General features: G+C 48.9%; 2 protein-coding genes across 2 annotated transcripts in view; both read right to left on the reverse strand.

Moving 5' to 3' along the window:
* Nucleotides 1-21,909, reverse strand: part of LOC142465886 (alpha-1,4-N-acetylglucosaminyltransferase-like) — a 100,511-nt gene that overhangs the window by 52,619 nt on the left and 25,983 nt on the right. The window lies entirely within an intron of this gene.
* The window catches only part of LOC142465885 (alpha-1,4-N-acetylglucosaminyltransferase-like), a 61,598-nt gene that overhangs the window by 14,451 nt on the left and 25,238 nt on the right, over nt 1-21,909 (reverse strand). The window contains exon 4 of the mRNA XM_075570294.1: nt 14,298-14,746. Within this exon, the coding sequence (XP_075426409.1) occupies nt 14,298-14,723 (426 nt within the window). The 5' untranslated portion in view covers nt 14,724-14,746. The remainder of the gene's footprint in view (nt 1-14,297; nt 14,747-21,909) is intronic.

The raw sequence follows: 21,909 nt of genomic DNA on the forward strand, positions 1-21,909 counted from the left end.
ACCATGTGACCGGCGCCAGAGTGACGCGCCGCACATGCCGGGGGAAACCCCAAACGAGTCGCCGGCTTCCCGTCGGCTTCCCCACACCGCGGCTACGGCCGAGTTAGAATAAACTCTGCCGCCTCTGTATGTCGCAGTCTGACAGCGAGTGAGCAGAACCACCAAGTCCATAAACTGCAATTCCTAGCGCTCAAGTGGGCTGTAGTCGATAAGCTTCATGACTATCTTTATGGGGTGTCTTTCAAAGTAAGGACTGACAATAACCCCCTGAAGTATAGCCTGACCTTCACCAAGTTAGATGCCACTGGTTAGATGGTTGGCTGCCATATCCAACTACCAGTTCACACGAAATACAAGCCAGGGCCCTTGAACATCGGAGCCGATGCTCTGTCCAGAAGGCTTGAACTAAGTACAACGCAAGACAATGGTCAGTGGGAAGAGATTCCTGGTCCTGGAATTTGGGCCATGTGCTCCACAGCGGCTATCGTGGAGAACAAAGTAGCCTTCTCTGAACTCAGAGTAGCCGACTTACTGGGATGTCAATCCAAAGCACTCAATGCCGCATACTGCCACCCAGAAGGCATGTCCATTACACAAGATACCATCATGAGATGGAAAGAATTGGTGATGCACCAGATGCGAGACCCAGTGGCCAGAGCCATACACCGGGCCATCCAGGAAGACAATCCCTCTTTAATGAAGCATGCTCCTACCAACACGGTCGCTGTTATCATGAGGGAATGGGACAAGTACAACATGGATTGTTGCCTTCTCTACAGGGTTGTCAATTATCATAACCACCCCGATAGGAGACAGATAGTCCTGCCCAGTACCTTGCAGTACACTGTCCTATGATCTCTGCATGATGTTCATGAACACCTGGGAGTGGACAAAACATTCGGGTTATAAGAAACCAGTTCTTCTGGCCCAAGATGCCAGTGTAGTAGCGCCATTGCGGAAATATCTGCGGTGCATACAGTGAAAAATACTGCCTACACGCGCAGCCCCAATGGGCCATTTAAAGAGCTTTGATCCCATGGACCTAGTCTGCATCGACTTCTTATGCATTGAGGCAGACTCGAAGGGTATCGGGAACGTCCTGGTAGTGACAGACCACCTCACCCGATACGCTCAAGGGTCCCTACCAAGGACCAGAAAGTTTTGACAGTAGTCAAAGTCCTGTGGAAGAAGTACTTCAAGAAGTTAATCAAAGAACTGCTAAACCTGCTCAACATCGAGAAGTCTCGCACAACTCCCTGCCACCCTAAAGTAGATGCCGGAAAGGTTAAACCGAACCCTATTAGATATGCTAGGCTCTCTGATGGGCTCCGAGAAGGCTGAATGAAGCAAGCATGTTGAGCCATTGGTAGATGCCTACAATTGTACCAGGCATGAATTCACGGGGTACACACTCTATTTCATGATGTTCGGCAGAGAGACGCGACTGGCTGTGGACATTCGTCTCTGAGTATCCACCGACGGAGTGCCCAACATGACACACTACAAGTATGTGAGACGGCTTCAGGATACCCTCCATAGAGCATATCAGCTGGCTGAATGAAAATAACAAGCGGAGGTATGACCATAAGGACCACGATCGGGAACTTCAACCTGGAAATGCAGTTCTCCTTAGAAATTTAGGAATGCCAGGAAAGCATAAGTTAGTGGACCGCACCTGAGAAGCTCCCTTTGAGGTAGAGTTGCAGATGCTGGACCTCCCTGTATACCGTATCCGAGATGAAGATGGAAGGGTAAGGGTCTGACATCGAAATCACTTGCTACCTATTCCTCAAGTGGGGGAAAGTGAACCTGAATTAGCTTCAGTTGTGCTGACAAGTGAGTCAGAGGAGTCCAGTGAAATGTAGGATGCAATAGCAGAAAATACTTTGGACCCTTTGGAAGGAATCTCTGCCAACACCAATGGAGACTGGTGGGCACCACCCGAAGAAGTAACAGATAATGGGCCAGTGCCCCATGTACCCACCCCAGTGGCTTAAACAAGCTGACCCTATGAGAGGGCCAAGGCCTCAAGCTGATGGTAGCCTCTCCACCCACGAAGACGTCAGAGAAGTGACTCATAGGAGTCAAAGAATGAGACACCCTCCAATGACAATGGCGTATGATTCATTAGGGGCACCTCACTATGAGTCTCAGCCGCTGTCTTGGAGCCGGTTCACCTCCATAATAATTGTGCTCACTTAAGTTTTTAGTATTGTTTAGATACAATTATACAGTTAAGTTATATGTATGACATGCATTTTTCATTATATAAGTTCCTGTATATATGTTGTGCCCAAGTGGGGCCGTTGGATTTTCCACTAGGGGGAGAATGTAGCCAGCTCCCTTCTTACCTCCGGTGCCGGGCGGGGGAGCTGCGGTTAGTTGTCGGAGCTCCGTGTAGGATCGTGAGGTGGGGGTGGCCATGTTGGATTTGCGCATGTGCAGTAGTGATGCGGGGCACATGCACAGTCGGATGAAGGAAGGCAACATGCAGGGTAGTGTCCAGGGAGCAGTGCTTCCCTCGACTAGGCTCGCACCTCATACAGCGGGTCAGGACTCATAAGGAAAGAGGGGATTGTTGGGGGCCCCATATCATGGGACCAGACTGATCTTCTATTTAATCAGCTACACGTGGGTACAGGAGTGCCCAGATAGGTATAAAGTGCACATACATTTCACATGGGTAGCGCTACCTCATACATTGGGTGGGATTGACACTGGGTAGTCACCAGGGATATTGGTGCCACTGCACCGTAAGTACTTTGGGGGTACTCACCCATGTCATTGTTGTGTTATATTGTGTGGTACAGTTATATAGTTAGTATGTGTGTTCAGTAAATACTCATTGTATACCTTGTGTGCGTATTCATTACTGTAATAGTTCCTGTGAGGGGTTATCCCGCCAATGCTGGAATCCCTCATAGGTGGAGGAGACAGAGCTCACACCAGGCTCCCAGTGGCGGAGGCTTAGGCCTCGTGTGAGCAACAGGTATAGCAGCATGCGTAGTCACCTGCATAGGTTTCCTTAGGCATAGGGAAAGGGGGCTACATATATATTATATTGTGTGTATATATGATGCATCTATTGTCATTGGGTGAAATGAAGTGTGTTATACTGTATCTGTATGTACTGTATATTGTGCATATATGTTCTCTGTCTGCTCATATATATATAGCATGCACTGTGTGTACTGTATGTTGTGTGCATGTGTTTATATAGTGTTTGTTCATGCATGTTGTGTGCATCTGTTTTGTGAATTTGGTCTATTGTCATGTGTGGTATGTGTTTATATGAACACACACAACCCCTGTAAGCTCAGAACCCAAAACCAACACTTCGTATATATTTGTGTCAAAAGGAGTGCTACTAGTATTGTGACAAATATAGAGTAATGCAGGCACTCTGTAAAGAACAAACAAAGGAGATACCTGCTCAACCTGAAGAACGAGCAGTTGAACTAGCTAGGGGAATTATATAGAACAGAAAACTGTGTCAAAGAGCACCCACCGAGATGGGGAGACAGCAGAAAGTTCCCAATTAGTGCACTCGTTGCTCTTTGAAATGTTACATGTGGGACAGAAAGATCTTGTGTAAGATAGTGGCACAACCAATTACGCACTATATACAGTATAAGTCCACAGTGAATGACAGACGGTACCAAAATATGAATTGGAACGATGAGTATTGTGGCAGGACGGCCTCGTGGCGGGGTCAGCAAGACGCTAGACACGATGGGAAACGTTCAACTATAGTGGTTTATTAGCCACAACCAAACTAAAGTACGGGTACACTGTCCCTTTAAAAAAACTACTTTCTAGAAAATAAAGCCTGTTCCCTTTAGGGAAACTAACTCACTTCTTGAGCCCTTACTAACAGGACAGCGAGCTAATCTGGTCATGCCCAAAACATTCTGTATGCTACACAAAGGATAACCAATAAGCATAAAAATAAAGTCTTATCTGTAATGCAGCTCCAACAGCAAACAGGAACACGGTTCCGGGGAGCAAGCTGTGTCCAGCCTCGCAGCAATCTGTATCTTTATCTTTACCCTGGGTTGGGGTCCCAGCTGGTCACAGCAGCAAAGCTCCTCGCAGGACTGGGGGACCAGAGCAGCAGCAGCTACGGCTTCCTAGCCGGGAGAAGCCTCTCCACCCTCACGTGGAAAAACAAGCTCACCTTGTGTGAGTAACTTCCTGCTTTTTAAAGCACTTGTTTCACTGATAGTTCAGCCCCTGTTTAATCAGTCCTCAGCTGTGCTTTCTCTGTCTGAGGAGATTAACACTCGGTGAACTGGCTGCAGCATCTCTCCAGTCACTGTCACAGCCTACTGAGTCAGTGAGTCTGTCACATATCCCTCTCCCCAGCGAAACATTGTCCTGTGGAGTGGCCCGTGCACCATTCCCGTCACCAGCATCTTTGTCGAAAATGTCTGACGTCGGCCCTTACCTCCCCCCCTTTTTTTTCTCGCCTTCCAATTTAGGCATTTTCTTTTTGGGGTAATTACCAGGCCATCTGGGCCTGAGGACTAGTACCTCACTATCTCCTTGTGTCCAGTGTCTCCTTTACCCAGTAGAAGAGCCTTGACCTCGGTCAGCTCATTGCATACACTCGTCAGTGACTGTTTGGCCTTCTCTTGTGAAGACTGCAACTCTGTTTTAGCGGTGATGGTTTTTGGACCTTTCTCCCTCAGCGTACCTTCAGTGTTAGGTTCCACAATATTTATCCTTAGTACATCAACTGGGTCGGGATTCTTATTAACCCGAAGTGCACCCCATGGCACCTCTCTTTTACCATCAGCAGACTCATAGACTTGGGCCTTTCTGTCTTGACTCTTTCCAGCGACTCTCTCAACAGAGTAAGTTAAAATCTGTGTGGTCTTTCTCCCCTTATGATCCCGGGCACACTTCCGTCTCATTCGCGGCTGTCTCTTCACAGTGGCTGCCCTCATGGCAAGGAATCCACTTTGTGTCCCCTGGGCACTGTAGTTTGATTGGATTCTTACTGTGAAAGTGCATCGCAATTTGGCCTTCGCATTCCGTGCCTTGTGGAAAGTAGACTGTAGTTCTGCAACGGTATCACGGTCATGCTTCCTGGAGTGCCTCCCTTGTTTTATCTCTACCGCCACCTTTTCCTTGGACTGCTTCAGTGACCCAAATGTCTGTCTTGGGCTTGTAAGCTTTTCCTCCAGCTTCATCTGAGAAACCTCCTGCTGGGCAGCCGTAGAGTCCAAAGTAGTGTCCCGTTCAATATTCAGAGCCTCAAGCTCCTTGACTAGGTCACACTTTTGTTTCTCCGCCATCTTGCGGCCAGCACGCTCAGACTCCAGGTCCTTCCTCAGGTCTTGAAGCAGTCCTTCTGCCTTTCTTCTTTCACTCAGTGCGGCTGCTAGTTCATCTTCGTTAGAATTGAGTCGCGATTCTACGTCTCGTAGCAGACTCATAGCAAGGCTTAAATCAGTCTCTGTTTCTTTTTTCTGGACCTGCAACTGCTGGTGCTCCTCCCGGACCTTGTCTAGCTCCAGCTGTAGCCGGGACCCCTCATTGGTCGTGTAGTCCAGCCGCTTGTGGATATCAGCCATCTCGGTTTCATGGTGCAACATCAGGCAGGCCACCTGACGGATGGACACCTCCTCCCTCTTGGCGCGCTGCATCTCGCGCTCAGCCATCTGCATCTGCAACTCTTCAATCTGATGCTGCCAGTCCCCTCTTAGGGCCTTCACCTCTTCCCGGTGCTTACTCTCGGTTTGCATCAACGCCTCCTTCATCTTTTTGAGCTCTGCAGTTCTTATTGCTAGGATCGCTGCTGCTTCTGTTTCCCAGGCCTCTTTCTCCTTGATATACTGACTCATTGGGATGGCATTGCTTCTCTGCTTCTCCAGCTCTTGCTTCAGTCTTTGGACCTTCTCATGTTCCCTCTCACACAGAGTCACCTGGCTTCTAAGCTCCGCCTCCAGCGATGCTCTTGTGGCGCTCAACGTGATCTTCAGCTGCTCCAGGGCGAGGCATTCTTTTTCCAGCATTTTCTCTGCATTCTGGTTTATATTCTCCATTTTCAGTCTCTATATCCCTTAGGACCGTCTCTTTGGCTTTCTTCAAAGTACCCAGCTCTGTAGTTAGACAGTGGCCCTCTTGGCGTGAGAGTTCCAGCTCTGTTTTGAGCGCACTAGCTTCTTGGTGAGAAACTTCTAAGTCTTTGAAGAAGTTTTGCACATCTCTCTGGGACATCTGATAGCACAGTCTCCAATCAGGACTTGTTCTCTCTGATTCCATGTTAGCAATTGCGGTGTTGCCTTATCCAAACTTGTCTTCAGCTCCTCCAACTCACTCCGTAAGAGACGCTCTGTTTTCTTTAACGCCTCATACTCAAGTATAGCTGGGAGTATACACCTCTGTACCTCGGCGTTTGCTTCTCGCTCCCTATTCAATTGTTCCTGCAAGACATCATAATCACGGTGGGCAGTTTGGAGTGCAGAAATTAAGGCCTCTTTTACCTGGATCAAGGATTCAGCTTCCCTTTGCTCCTCCTTTTCCTTTGCGACCGTTCCTGTGACAATTCTGCCCATCACTCCGGTCTGCAGCACATCTCGGTAGCTTGCTGACGCCTGTTGTCCTGATACCGCAGGCTCAAGTGGTTCGGTCACTTCCTCGGTGACTTGAAAAATATTTTTCTTATTTCTCTTTGTTTTATTAGTTCCAGAGACATCAGTGGTACTGGGCACACACACACTGGTCACTTTTGCAGCTTTCATCTGCGGGTACGTCTCTCTTCTCGGGGCCACATGTGCGTCATCATCATGATCATCATATGGCCTGAAGGGACACTGTTTTGTATGGTTATGTACATTGCAAAACTGACAAATGACGGCGGCCATTTTAAAACCCCGTTTTTTTTCACACCTGACGAGGCAGACTTTGCACAACACACATAAGTTGTTCTTGCTTTACAATATTTGAACTTTCTGGGTTCTTCTTAGGGCAACTTCTTTGCAAAAATCCATTTTCACTTTCTTTCTTACCAGACAGGGCAAACTTTACTCACAGCACTTGCTAGCTGCAAATTCACTCACTTCAGCAAAAGGCATTAGCTTTACACAGCAATCCTTTCATACCCAACGGGGCAAATTTTAGACTCAGTGCTTGCTAGCTGTAACTTCCATGCTCAGCAAAAATCATTTTTTTTTCTGCTTGAGTTCAGTGTCTCAACACATCTTCATCTACTGACCCCCAGAGGCGTAGCATCCCACTTCTGACACCACCTGTGGCAGGACGGCCTCGTGGCGGGGTCAGCAAGACGCTAGACACGATGGGAAACGTTCAACTATAGTGGTTTATTAGCCACAACCAAAATAAAGTACGGGTGCACTGTCCCTTTTAAAAAACTACTTTCTAGAAAATAAAGCCTGTTCCCGTTAGGGAAACTAACTCACTTCTTGAGCCCTTACTAACAGGACAGCCAGCTAATCTGGTCATGGCCAAGACATATGCTACACAAAGGATAACCAATAAGCATAATAATAAAGTCTTATCTGTAATGCAGCTCCAACAGCAAACAGGAACACGGTTCCGGGGAGCAAGCTGTGTCCAGCCTCGCAGCAATCTGTATCTTTATCTTTACCCTGGTTTGGGGTCCCAGCTGGTCCCAGCAGCAAAGCTCCTCGCAGGACTGGGGGACCAGAGCAGCAGCAGCTACGGCTTCCTAGCCGGGAGAATAGGGTGACACATTTTTTTTTATATATATATAACAGTTTATTTATTGTAGTACACTCATACTTTACTACCATTAGAGAGTGTGTGTGTGTGTGTGTGTACACCTCAGTAATCGAACAACAAAAAAAACCCAGATGTGAATGATTCTGATCCCATTAACCAGTGTCTGGATGCCCCCTCTTCACAATTTCTAAAAGCAGCAATCCCGCCTGGGATCTTACCTGATCCGCAGTCCCTCAAGGTACTATACTGGAGGGGAGGTGTTCCTTACCTGTCTTCCGATCTCTCCCGCGTGAAATTTGAGTCAGATCTGGAAGAAAGCAGAGTAGGTTACTTCGGTGTAGGTATACGGCAGTTAAGATAAGACAGAGGGTGAGGGAGACAGGGAGGGAGGGCGAGGGAGGGAGACAGGGATGGAGGGAGACAGGGAGGGAGGGCGAGGGAGGGAGACGGAGGGAGGGCGAGGGAGGGAGACAGGAAGGGAGGGCGAGGGAGGGAGACAGACAGGAAAGGAGGGCAAGGGAGGGTGAGGGAGGGAGACAGACAGGGAGGGAGGACGAGGGAGGGAGACAGGGCGAGGGAGGGAGACAGGGAGGGAGGGCAAGGGAGGGTGACAGGGAGGGAAAGGGAGGGAGACAGGGAGGGAGACAGGGAGGGAGGGAGGGTGAGACAGGGAGGGTGAGACAGGGAGGGTGAGGGAGGGTGAGACAGGGTGAGACAGGGAGGGTGAGACAGGGAGGGTGAGGGAGGGTGAGGGAGGGAGGGTGAGACAGGGAGGGTGAGACAGAGAGGGTGAGGGAGGGTGAGACAGGGAGGGTGAGACAGGGAGGGTGAGACAGGGAGGGTGAGACAGGGAGGGTGAGACAGGATGAGACAGGGAGGGTGAGGGAGGGTGACACAGGGAGGGAGGGAGGGAGTGTGAGACAGGGAGGGAGGGAGAGACAGGGAGGGAGGGAGGGTGATACAGGGAGGGAGGGAGGTGAGACAGGGAGGGAGGGAGGGTGAGACAGGGAGGCAGGGTGAGACAGAGAGAGAGGGAGGGTGAGACAGGGAGGGAGACAGGGAGGGAGGGAGACAGGGAGGGACACAGGGAGGGACACAGGGAGGGAGACAGGGTGAGACAGGGTGGGAGGGAAGGAGGGAGACAGGGTGGGAGGGAACGAGGTAGACAGGGTGGGAGGGAAGGAGGGAGACAGGGTGGGAGGGAAGGAGGGATACAGGGTGGGAGACAGGGTGGGAGACAGGGTGGGAGGGAGACAGGGTGGGAGACAGGGTGGGAGGGAAGGAGGGAGACTGGGTGGGAGACAGGGTGGGAGGGAAGGAGGGAGACAGGGTTGGAGGGAAGGAGGGAGAAAGGGTGGGAGGGAAGGAGGGAGACAGGGTGGGAGGGAAGGAGGGAGACAGGGTGGGAGGGAAGGAGGGAGACAGGGTGGGAGACAGAGTGGGAGGGAAGGAGGGAGACAGGGTGGGAGGGAAGGAGGGAGACAGGGTGGGAGACAGGGTGGGAGGGAAGGAGGGAGACAGGGTGGGAGGGAAGGAGGGAGACAGGGTGGAAGACAGGGTGGGAGGGAAGGAGGGAGACAGGGAAGGAGGAAGACAGGGTGGGAGACAGGGTGGGTGAGGGAGGGTGAGATAGGGAGGGTGAGACAGGGAGGGTGAGACAGGGAGGGTGAGGGAGGGTGAGGGAGGGTGAGACAGGGAGGGTGAGGGAGGGTGAGACAGGGAGGGTGAGGGAGGGTGAGAAAGGGAGGGTGAGACAGGGTGAGACAGGGAGGGTGAGACAGGGAGGGAGGGTGAGACAGGGAGGGAGGGCGGGTGAGACAGGGATGAGACAGGGAGGGAGGGAGGGTGAGACAGGGAGGGAGGGTGAGACAGGGAGGGAGGGTGAGACAGAGAGGGAAGGAGGGTGAGACAGGGAGGGAGGGAGGGTGAGACAGGGAGGGAGGGAGACAGGGAGGGAGGGAGGGAGGGAGACAGGGGGTGAGACAGGGAGGGAGGGAGACAGGGTGAGACAGGGAGGGAGACAGGGAGGGACACAGGGAGGGACACAGGGAGGGACATAGGGAGGGAGACAGGGTGGGAGGGAAGGAGGGAAGGAGGGAGACAGGGTGGGAGGGAAGGAGGGAGACAGGGTGGGAGGGAAGGAGGGAGACAGGGTGGGAGGGAAGGAGGGAGACAGGGTGGGAGGGAAGGAGGGAGACAGGGTGGGAGGGAAGGAGGGAGACAGGGTGGGAGGGAAGGAGGGAGACAGGGTGGGAGGGAAGGAGGGAGACAGGGTGGGAGACAGGGTGGGAGGGAAGGAGGGAGACAGGGTGGGAGACAGGGTGGGAGGGAAGGAGGAAGACAGGGTGGGAGACAGGGTGGGAGGGAAGGAGGGAGACAGGGTGGGAGACAGGGTGGGAGGGAAGGAGGGAGACAGGGTGGGAGACAGGGTGGGAGGGAGACAGGGTGGGAGGGAAGGAGGGAGAGAGAGGGAGGGAGAGAGAGGGAGGGAGGGAGAGGGAGGGAGAGAGACACACACCCACTGACACAAACACACACACACACCCCCACTGATACACACACACACACTGATACTGTTACACACACAAACTGATACTGATACACACACACACACACACTGATACACACCCCCCACTGATACACACACACCCCCCCACTGATACACACACACACCCCCACTGATACACCCCCCCCCACTGATACACACACCCCCCCCCCACTGATACACACCCCCCCCACTGATACACACACACACACACCCCCACTGATACACACACCCCCCACTGATACACCCCCCCCCACTGATACACACACACCCCCCCACTGATAAACACACCCCCCCACTGATATACACACACACCCCCATGGACAAACACACACACGCCCACTGATACACACACCCCCCCAATGATACACACACACACCCCCACTTATACACACACACACACACACCCACTGATACACACACACACACTGATACACCCACTGATTCACACACACACACCCACTGATACACACCCACCCACACACACACACACTGATACACACACACACCCACTGATACACACAACACCCCCCCACTGATACACACACACACACTGATACACACACCCACTGATACATACACCCACTGATACACACACTGATACACACACTGATACACACACAACACACACACGCCCACTGATACACACACCCCCCCAATGATACACACACACACCCCCACTGATACACACACACACACACACACACACACACACACTGATACACCCACTGATACACACACACACACTGATACACCCACTGATACACACACACACACCCACTGATACACACCCACCCACACACACACACACTGATACACACACACACACACACACTGATACACACAACACCCCCCCACTGATACACACACACACACTGATACACACATCCACTGATACACACACACACACTGATACACACACCCACTGATACATACACCCACTGATACACACACTGATACACACACTGATACACAGACTGATACACACACACAGATACACCCTGCCTCTCCCTGCACCGCCGGCTAGCCCCTGCACCGCCCACGACCACGCAGCGACCACTGCCAGCCCCCATCTCCCACACCAAGGGGATGGGGGGAAGTGAGCGCCGGGGGGCAAAGCTGTGAGCGCCGGGGGGGGGGGGGCAAAGCTGAGAGCGCCGATGGGCAATGGTCGGAGCGCCGATGGGCAAAGGTGGGAGCGCTGGGGGGGCAATGGTGGGAGCGCCGGGAGGGCAATGGTGGGAGCACCGGGGGGGCAATGGTGGGAGCGCCGGGGGGGCAATAGTGGGAGCACTGGGGGGGCAATAGTGGGAGCGCCGGGGGGGGGGGGGGCAATGGTGGGAGCGCCGGGGGGGGCAATGCTGGGAGCGCCGGGGGGGCAAAGGTACAAGGTGGTACAAAGTCAGGCGCACCCCCGCTACCACCTCCTATTACCCCCCCTGGCTGGGACCCGGGACAGAAGGGGGACACTCACCGCGCACAGAGGAGCCGGGTGCGGGAAGACACGTGTGCTCTGCACAAAGCGGAAGTCCCGCCCCCGGCTTCCTCTGACCTGCCTGCAACCAATCCCCTGCGGGCTGGCCGGCATTCTAAGTCCCGCCCCCGGCATCATCATTCATCCAATCCCCTGCGGGCCGGCCGGCATTCTAAGTCCCGCCCCCGGCATTCTCCTTCATTCAGTCCCCCCGGCAGCATTCACACACAAACATAGAAAATACTTACCGGCCGCCGCATTCTCCTCACCGCCGCTGCCCCGCAATACCGGGACCAGGGACAAAAACCGGGACGACTTAAAACCGGGACAGGACACAAAAAAACGGGACTGTCCCGGTAAAACCGGTACGAATGTTCACCCTACGGGAGAAGTCTCTCACCCTCACGTGGAAAAACAAGCTCACCTTGTGTGAGCAACTTCCTGTTTTTTAAAGCACTTGTTTCACTGATAGTTCAGCTCCTGTTTAATCAGTCCTCCGCTTTGCTTTCTCTGTCTGAGGAGATTAACACTCTGTGAACTGGCTGCAGCATCTCTCCATTCACTGTCACAGCCTACTGAGTCAGTGACTCTGTCACAGTATATATAAAATCAATTTATTCATTAAGGTTAAAATAATAGGGACCACATATAGACAACATATCATATCAGCCATTCATCAATTGAGCTGTATAGCACTGTACACACATACAGCGGCTTATTTTGACATTGCTATATGCACCACAGTACTTTGCTGTTCAACAGTGACTATACTATATAGCACTGTGCATATGTACAGCGGCCGATTTGATAATGCTATCAGCTATATTGAATAATGTTCTTTAGTTCAGAATACTATGAAGCTATACCTATGACTATATATGTCATGTGCAATATTAGTATATCTAGTCTACTGAGCGTGTTCTGACTTATGTGACACAGACACCTACATTTAAGTACTGATTCTGTCATGTCCGTTGCACTGGGAATCGGATATACTGTAGGGCTAGTGGATTTTTAGACCTATGGGTACCTTCCCTCCCCGACTATACCTATTCCCTTCATCCCTCTGTGTTGGGGTATGTGTTTTGGGACACTTATTTAATTCCGATTCCCTGCTCATAGGACTATCACATACTGTTCCCTCTCACAGTTACATCGGGTTACCTTGCCTGTTGTATTTGCCATAATAGATGGCTTGTGAGCTGTGTTTGGCATCTGTTGTCTATATGTGGTCCCTATTATTCTAACCTTAATTAATACATTGATTATATATATACTCATCATTCCAATTCATATTTTGGGACCGTCTGTCCCTTTCACTGTGGACTTATATACAGTATAGTGCGTTGTTGGTTGTGCCACGGTCTTACACAAGATCTTTCTGTCCCACATGTAACATTTCAAGGAGTGCACGCAATTGGGAACTTTCTGCAGTTTCCCCACCTTGGTGGGTGCTCTTTGACACAGTTTTCTACTCTGTAAAGAAGAATCAAGTTAAACATAACTGTCGGTGCTCGATATTAAGTGGGGTATCCAATAATCCCAGTGATACAGCAGTAGGTATGAGAGAAATACAGGCACACGGACTTCCACATCAAAAAGGTGTTTAATGATCCATAAGATCTTGTGGCTCATTAAACACCTTTTTGGTTTGGAAGTCCATGTGACTTCATGTATAGAACGATTGTGACCTCATGTATAGAACAAAAGACAAAAAGCTCTAGTGCTCTGTACTGTACATCCAACTTCACAAATTAAATACGTATCTGTATACAGTGTACCTGTATGTGTAAATCTGGTTTGTTTGTATATTGTGTGTTTACATACAGTATGAACTGTATGGAGATTACCTTTGTAGGGTGCATGTAACATGCATCTGTGTATGGTGTGTTGACCACCAGGTTCCTGGGTCAGTTGGTTGTGCTTGCCCCCTGGGCCAAAATGTGCCAGCCAGAACCTCCCCCTCCCCCTCCCTTTCCTGCTGTTACCAAATGGTCGCTCTCATAGGCAGAGCCATAAATGACATCACAGAAAGTATCAATGGAATAGCCGGTATATACAGAACACTGAACATTGCATCATATAGAGGGAAATCATGAAGCCCATCACTTGGGAGGTTTTGCTTTGTTAATATTATTGATTTTCAAGCCCATATTTACTAAGCGTGGCTATACCATAAAACACCATCTGGAGCCTAAGGACACCTTACTATCTATTAATTTTTGTTGAGCAACCATTCAGAAAGTAAATCTAAACATAAATCTAAATCTAAACTACATACAGGACCATATTTACTATTATAGTAAGCAGTGCTAGGCCATAAGACACCTTAATAAATCTGTAACGTGTCTTATTGGTTAGCCCCACTTTGTTAATATGCCCCAAAGTGAGACTTGTTCCCTCTTTATCTGAAATAATTTAGAGCGAATTTGAAAAAGCTAATAATCTAGTTTGTATCATGTAAATCACTCCATGTCGGCTTTTCATGATTTGGAAATTTGTGCCATGATTATGCACAAATATCTCACTCATCTCTATTAACAAGTAATAAAGTCCAAATGACATTACCTTCATAAACCAGGGGAGTAGAGGTGTATCCTTAAACACCTCCTCCATTCTCAGAGGGAAGAAGTAGAGATTATCAAAAGATGAGAGTGTTGGGAAACTCTTCCGTGTTCTGTTCATATCGTCTTCCGCGTATATGTTGGTCAAACCTTTCATGAAAAAAACCACAGGCCTGTCATGGTACACACGGGCTGCTGACTCAATGGCACATAATGCCAGGGGACGGGGCTCCATTCTGTTAGTGGTCTCTATAAATATGATCCCATTTCCATTTCTCAGAACGTCCTCTGGACTAATGACCTTGGAGCTTATGGTTTCTATAGAGAAGAGAGGTTTGCAAAAAATGCCGCTGTGCTTGTAGTTGAATCTATAGATGAAGCCAATGGCTGATAAGACCACGAGGAAGGCACATATTTTTTTTTTTGCCATGGTTGCAAAATCTTGTGATCAATCTGCAAAAGAGAACAATGGGAAAGTGGTATACATACAAGTCTTCTTTTGAACATATATAGACAGTAAAGAGACATGGGAGATGGAGCAGCTCAGTGAGTAAAGACTGGCACTGCGTTTGAAGTGATACAAGGTAACTGGGGTGCTCCCTGAATATGGGTGTAACATGGAACCACCAAAAAACAATCAAATAAATAATTTGAACATATAGAATATTGGACCAGAAAGTGAACAGTAAAATGATTAATACTGGCCCTTAAACAGTGTTGCCGCTTGACCAGGAGAAGATCATCCCTGAATCTTCATAAAGCAGTGTAGATATGGAGTTGTGGTCAGCGCAAAATGCCCAGGATAGGTCTCAGAATAAAAGACAATAAAGTGTACAGATAATATGGTGAAATCACTGGAAACAGGAGATTAACCCAAAACATACAGGTATAAGTAATAGACACGAACTCAAGGGAGAGGGGGAGGGGGTGGAGGGGGAGGGGGTGGGAGAGGGGGAGGGGGTGGGAGAGGGGGAGGGGAACCCTCGCTACTGCTAAAGTATATACTGCTGCGGCCGAGTTTATTTGAGCATTTGCCCGGTCTCGGCCGCAGCAGTAACCAGGCGCGCGCCGGGATGTGCCTGGCGCGCGCCGAAGCCGCGGAGGAGCGCCCTCCGATCGGGGCTTTCTCCCTCCGCTCGCCGGGTCCGCCGGGTCCCCCGGAACCCCCTGTCGCCGTCCCCCACATCGCGGGACACCAGGGCTCCCTCGGGGAGCCCAGGACGCGCGTGCAGGGTGCGCAGGCAACCGATGACGCGTGACTGCGCGTCGATGACGCGCGGCACGCCGAGGGAGTGCGGCTAGCATGCCGGGGCATCCCCCGGCTTGCGGAGCTAGCCGCACTCAAATAAAATGTGCCGCCTCTGTAGTAATGTGGTGCTTCTATCTGGGGTGGAATTAATGAACAAACACATGCAATAAGTGGCGGAAGGCACTTCTCGCCACTTTCCCACCTAAAAAGCCTATCCGTATTCAGAAAGGGGCCAGAAAGTGTCAAGATTAAAAAAAAACGCCAGTTTGGCTGGCGGTTTTTTTTTCCGCCGGTGGCGGGCGAGAAAGCACTTCCCGCCTAAAAATCCAACTTTTTCCGCCACCCTGTATTCTAGTAGAGGCGAGTAGCTAAGCGGAGCTATTCGCCTCTCTAGAATACCGTTTTGCTGGTGGATCAGCCACGCAAAAAAAAGATGGCAAGTTGCTGCTCAGAGGCAGGGGATGAGTGGCGGATCGGCACTTAGAAAAAATTCAGGCCTTTTTCCTGGCTGGGATTGATGCCGGGGTCTCCGGAGCTGATACCATTAATATCAGCACCGGACCCCCCCGGCATGCATCCGAGGCAGGAAAAATGCATTTAAAGCCCACTTCATTACCTTAGCGGCTAACCGCTAAGGCAATGAAGGGGTTAAAGAGCCGTGCCAGGATTATTGGTGGTAGCGGGGGTGGGTGAAGGCGGTATTTGGCCCTTGTTGTTTGTTTAGGGCTTGCGGGGGGGTTGCGGGTGCCCTTAACCCCTTCACGACCGTAGCGGTTAATACCACTATGGTCATGAAGGGGTTAAGGCCTCCCGCTATCCACACGCAAGCCTTAAACAACCACCGTTGGGGCTAATACACCCTTCACCCACCCCCACTACCCACAATAATAAAAAATGCACACACCAGCCCCACACTAAATAAATAAATAAATATATATATATATATATATATATATATGGAAAGGTATGTATGTGAGGTGAGGAGTGAATGAATTAAAATACTTTAATGGAAGTACTGTAAGTACTCCACTAAAATGAGCCACAAAAGTGCAGCGAAATAAAATATACCGTATAATGGGCTACACCCTTGATTATATATATAGGGTGCAGCATGGTAAGTATATATACCGAGATGTGCGTTAGTGTTGTTCCGTTGTCCCCTTGCTGCACCACCCTGCAATAAAACCTGACCTGTTGTTCAATTGAAAGCTTACCTCATCATTTTTTCCGGTTTCACTGGGAGCTGGAGATTGCGGCAGTGCTACACATCTACACTCTTCTTCTTGCTGCATACTCACCTGGATGAACAGCACGCCCTGGATATCGAGGAGTCCTGCTAGCACCAAGGTAAAGGGCCATAGTGCCCCCACATATATGTATATGGTTACCGGTGCCTGTTATTACGTCCTATTTGGTTACTAGGAGGGGCCATTATGGGGTTTCTTTCTGTGATGGTCAAGTGGGCCTCACTAGACTCCTAGCCCTTACCTGACAAATTACCACATCATTTATGGACTTTCTCATGTTATCCAGTATTATCTACATATGTCATGGAGGAATTCTGACCGATTTTGACGCATCACAAACACATCTTTTGTTCTATATACCGAGATGGCCTATGTCTGCTAAATATAACACAGATACAACCACTCTGGGGTAGCTGTGGCAGATAGAGAAAGGTAGGAGTGCTCTCATTCAAGTAGGTGTGAATGAGTCAGCCTATCCATGTAGTCATATAGTGATAAGACAGATAACAGTAGTACACAGGTAGTATCCACTTACACCTTGATAGGTAATAACAGAGCAAGTTACTAACTCTGTGATGGTTGTATTAAATAGGACAAGGTACAAGGTAGGCATGTACTCCCTTAGATGAGTATAAGTGAGTCAGTATACCCAGTATTTAAGGCAATCCAAACAGATAATCACTGCAAGTGTCAGTATAATTAGCTGTCAAAATAACACAGTCTCAACAGTGTAACAAAATAGCCCACACAGAGTATAACACTGGTGTAGGGACACCCCTGAATGGGGGTGTCTGTTACAAACACAGAAGGTGACTGTTGCCGCGATAAATGAATAGAGAACAGTAGTACACAAGTAGTGTCTACTTACACCTCGGTAGGTAAAAACAAAACAAATATCCGGTAAAAATAGATTAGCAGACCCTATGGTAGCACTTAGTAGCTGTACACCTACTTGTTGGTGCTGGGTGCTTTAAAGTTTGCCACGGGTGCTGCTAGGGTAGAAATAGGGATAGCTCAATGCATATACAAAGCTCCGTGTAGGGAGCTAGTGTGAGGAGGTCGCGCTCCGATCACGAGCGTTAGTCCCGCCCCTTTGATGTGATGACGTCACTGCCAGTGATTGTTTGGATTGCCTTAAATACTGGGTATACTGACTCACTTATACTCATCTGAGTGAGTACATGCCTACCTTGTACCTTGTCCTATTTACTACAACACTGACGAAGTTGAGACTTTAGGGGTCTGACATAACAGCATTAGGATGAAGTCATTTTGTTTGAATCCGCCATCTTGTCTTGTCTTTGTGACTTTCTATGTGAAGAAATCTGTGTGAAACAGACATGGAATGTTTTCGCTCCTAGTTGACTTTATTGATCGTTCCTCATCCAATCAGCTTCCAAATTGAAAGTGTAAACAGGCCAGATATTATGAGAAAGCCTCGTTAGTAGTCTAAGATAAACTGTTTCTCATACAATGTGCCAAGTGGCAGAACTGACATCACATTTAACCCCATAATGATTTTTGCTTACAGACAGTTATCCAGTATTATTATGTATTACATAATGACATCAGCTTTAGTATTGTTATGTATTACAAAATGAGGTAATATTAGTGACGTGCAAGCCACCCCATAAAGGGGTGGATCTTTAGGTTTTAGGGTATAAATATATGGCATAACGTGTTATCTGTTAGAGAGGTTTTTTTCAAAAGCTGTCTCCATTGTGCACTTGACTTGCATAAATTCACATGTTATTCTGTTTCAAAATAACCTCAGACTGTGTTTTTTTATTTACGCTTTTCTCAGATGGCGCATTCCGAATAGGGACTCAATATCATCGGAATCGAGCACCCGGATGAATCACTCGTCCATCACTCAAACCTGAGCGCTCACATATGAATCAAGGTAAGGCTACCTGCATTTTTAGACAAACAGCCTGATTAAATTGTTTTGAGTGATGCTTGGAGCTGATTTTTGAACGGTGTCTTATCTGATGTGACGAGTAAGAATCCCTAGCAGTTTCACGTGAATTTATTATTCTCTGTTCCTGTATTCATTTTAAAGTGTAAGAGTGTTAAGAGTTGTTAGGGACTAAGGTAAGAGTCCCGTTAAAAGTTTTGGTGTTTTGGTGATGAAGGTGAGTGTTTGTATGCATAAAGGGATTGTTTTCAGACCGTCCTGGGTTGTGATAAATATTTTTCTTGTCTGAACAGGACGGGTCCCTGATTGTACATTTGCTCTGTTTTGTCATTTACATACCAAGTGAGTGCATGGATATCTGGTTAGAAAGTCTTATCTGTATCCATGTTATAAAAGTATAAGGTTTATCAGGACTGGGTTGGACCCGCTGAAGTGATTCAAGTTTTTCTTTGGTATAGTTATGATGAGAAAATGTGATTGGGGAACAGTCTTGTGACAGGTCCTTATCTGCATATTTACACTATTCAGAACAATAACATGCCAAAAGAGTTGTACGTAATCAGCTTGCGCTGATTACTGTAACACTAAATTGTACAGGTCAATTAACAGTTGATTGCTGTAGCCGAAGTATTGTACATTGTCAATTAACATTGATTATTGTAGCCGAAGAAGTATTGTACAGGTCAATTACATTTGATTTCTGTAGCCGTAGAAGTATTGTACAGGTCAATTAAATTTGATTTCTGTAACAGGGGAATAATGGGAAACCAAAAATTCTCAAAGGATTGTGTGTCTGCAGACGAAAATAATAAAGAATGAATACAGAGAACGAAAAGAGACAATATAAATATATTTCGTTGGCCAGTGAATGGCACTGTTTGTACTATTATCAACTAATTGCGCAGATGTTTAAATGAAAGAGGGATCTTTTTCTGTGGGATTGATAAGCTCAGAGAGCGCCGCCTCGTGTGTTTTTGAATCCCACAGGGAAACATACTTTACGTTAATATGGGTCAAAAGAATTCTGTTGAGGGACAGGAGGGTCCCGTTGCTTATTTTTACCATTGCCAGGACAGAAGTTAATATAATAACAAGTGAAAAAGAAAGTGAATAGGAAAGAAATAGCAAGTGAATTTGCCGATAGATAATTAAGATATATGATGATGTTGAGGGTTATTTTTATGAAAGGTTTATATGTGTAGCCTGGAGCTCCCGCAGCTCCTTGAAACCCCCCTCCCTTGGAGCAGTGCGGTCGCGGGTGCCGTCGGAGCCAGCGCCGGGCCCGACGGCTACTTCCAAGGGTGGGAGCCGGAGCGGGGAGTCGCACGCTGTTCCCTGATGCGGCCGGTTGCTGGGGACGCGAGCGGCCCGTTGTTAGGGCCGCAATCGCGTTGCCGAGGCCCCGGCGGCTCGGGGTACAGGGCTCCGCCATTGTGCAACAGCTCGCGCATGCGCAGGGATAGCCAGGCGCCAGGAGAGCCCCAGAGAGGTCGCGCATGCGCAGGACAGAGACCAGAGAGAACGCGAAACCCTAGCCTACCAGTGAAGGCTCTGAGCAGGGACTACGGGTCCCATGAGCCTCTGTGCACCCCACGTGACACCAGGGAGCCAATAGGGCTTAGGATTTCCCAGACTGCCAGAATAAGATACATTTCGCGCGCTGTGAACGGCAGTTGGAGCTGGGGAGCTGTGAGGGAAGGAAGGGTGCAGAGAGCAAGTGCAGCTCCTGCATCGAGTAAGGTCCCCCACATCCCAAGTAAGGCCCCAACTCCCCACCAGGTTAGTGGGTAAGTGCTGAGGGACGGCCCAAGATAGGGACGCTGCCCTTAGTGCATGTGAGTGCTGTCTTGTCAGGGTCACGGCTGGCCGTGCTGTGAGGCCTGACAAGAAGCAAACAAACAGTAGATGGCGCTCTAATACTAGAATTAATCAAGGTGAAATAGTATAATATACAAAAGTGCAATGTGATAATGAAATGAAAATCAACAAGTGCAAGTAGGGGTACAAATAAAACACTCAAACCCTTAGATGGACTGTTTCAAGGTCCAGAAACAGTATGTACAGGAAATCAGGGGAGCGGTTGCACCTTAAAATAAAAACAAAATCTACATGGTGTAATATTGTTAACACAGTGAAGTGGTTTCTAAGAAACTTAGAAAGCTAGACAAGGAGGCTATAGCACGTATAACCAGCCAAACAGAATGTTAAAACCATAGGAGGATCGGAGATCTCCAGTAGAGACAGAAACACAGGGATAAAACAAACACTTTATCCACAAATAAATGAATTGGAGGCTTACAGGATCCAAAAGGATATACAGCATAGGGAGTATGTAATCTTCCGATCACTTCTCATCGCCGTTCACTGCTGCTGCTGCACGCCACCCAGACTGCGTCTCGAACAGCCGTCACGTCACTTCCGGAATTCCGGCCGGTTGGAGATGACGTCACGGGCTCAACGTTCTCTCTCTCTCAGTCTCAGGGTCACACTCTTGACTGAGAGAGAGAGAACGTTGAGCCTGTGACGTCATCTCCAACCGGCCGGAATTCCGGAAGTGACGTGACGGCTGTTCGAGACGCAGTCTGGGTGGCGTGCAGCAGCAGCAGTGAACGGCGATGAGAAGTGATCGGAAGATTACATACTCCCTATGCTGTATATCCTTTTGGATCCTGTAAGCCTCCAATTCATTTATTTGTGGATAAAGTGTTTGTTTTATCCCTGTGTTTCTGTCTCTACTTGAGATCTCCGATCCTCCTATGGTTTTACCATTCTGTTTGGCTGGTTATACGTGCTATAGCCTCCTTGTCTAGCTTTCTAAGTTTCTTAGAAACCACTTCACTGTGTTAACAATATTACACCATGTAGATTTTGTTTTTATTTTAAGGTGCAACCGCTCCCCTGATTTCCTGTACAGGCCTGACAAGAAGGCATAGTGTTAGCGTGCAGCAAGTTTGCTGTACGCGTTCCGAAGGTTGCAGTGCGTGGCTGCGAGTGTTAGTTCTTAGTTAGTCAGTACTGGCAAGAGTTAGGGGAATGGGGCAGGCTATTAACCCCTGTAGGCCCATAGGAGTTTCCCCTAAGCCATCAAGGTTGCTGTGCTGTAGGGACCGCCTATAGTACAGTATTGTCCCTGTAGTTATAAGAGTCAGTTAGGGACTCAGCGGGCGCTGCGCCTCCGGGCATCGAGGTGGGCGCAGTTCAT

Source organism: Ascaphus truei, chromosome 14, assembly GCF_040206685.1.
Source record: "Ascaphus truei isolate aAscTru1 chromosome 14, aAscTru1.hap1, whole genome shotgun sequence".
Lineage (NCBI taxonomy): Eukaryota > Metazoa > Chordata > Amphibia > Anura > Ascaphidae > Ascaphus > Ascaphus truei.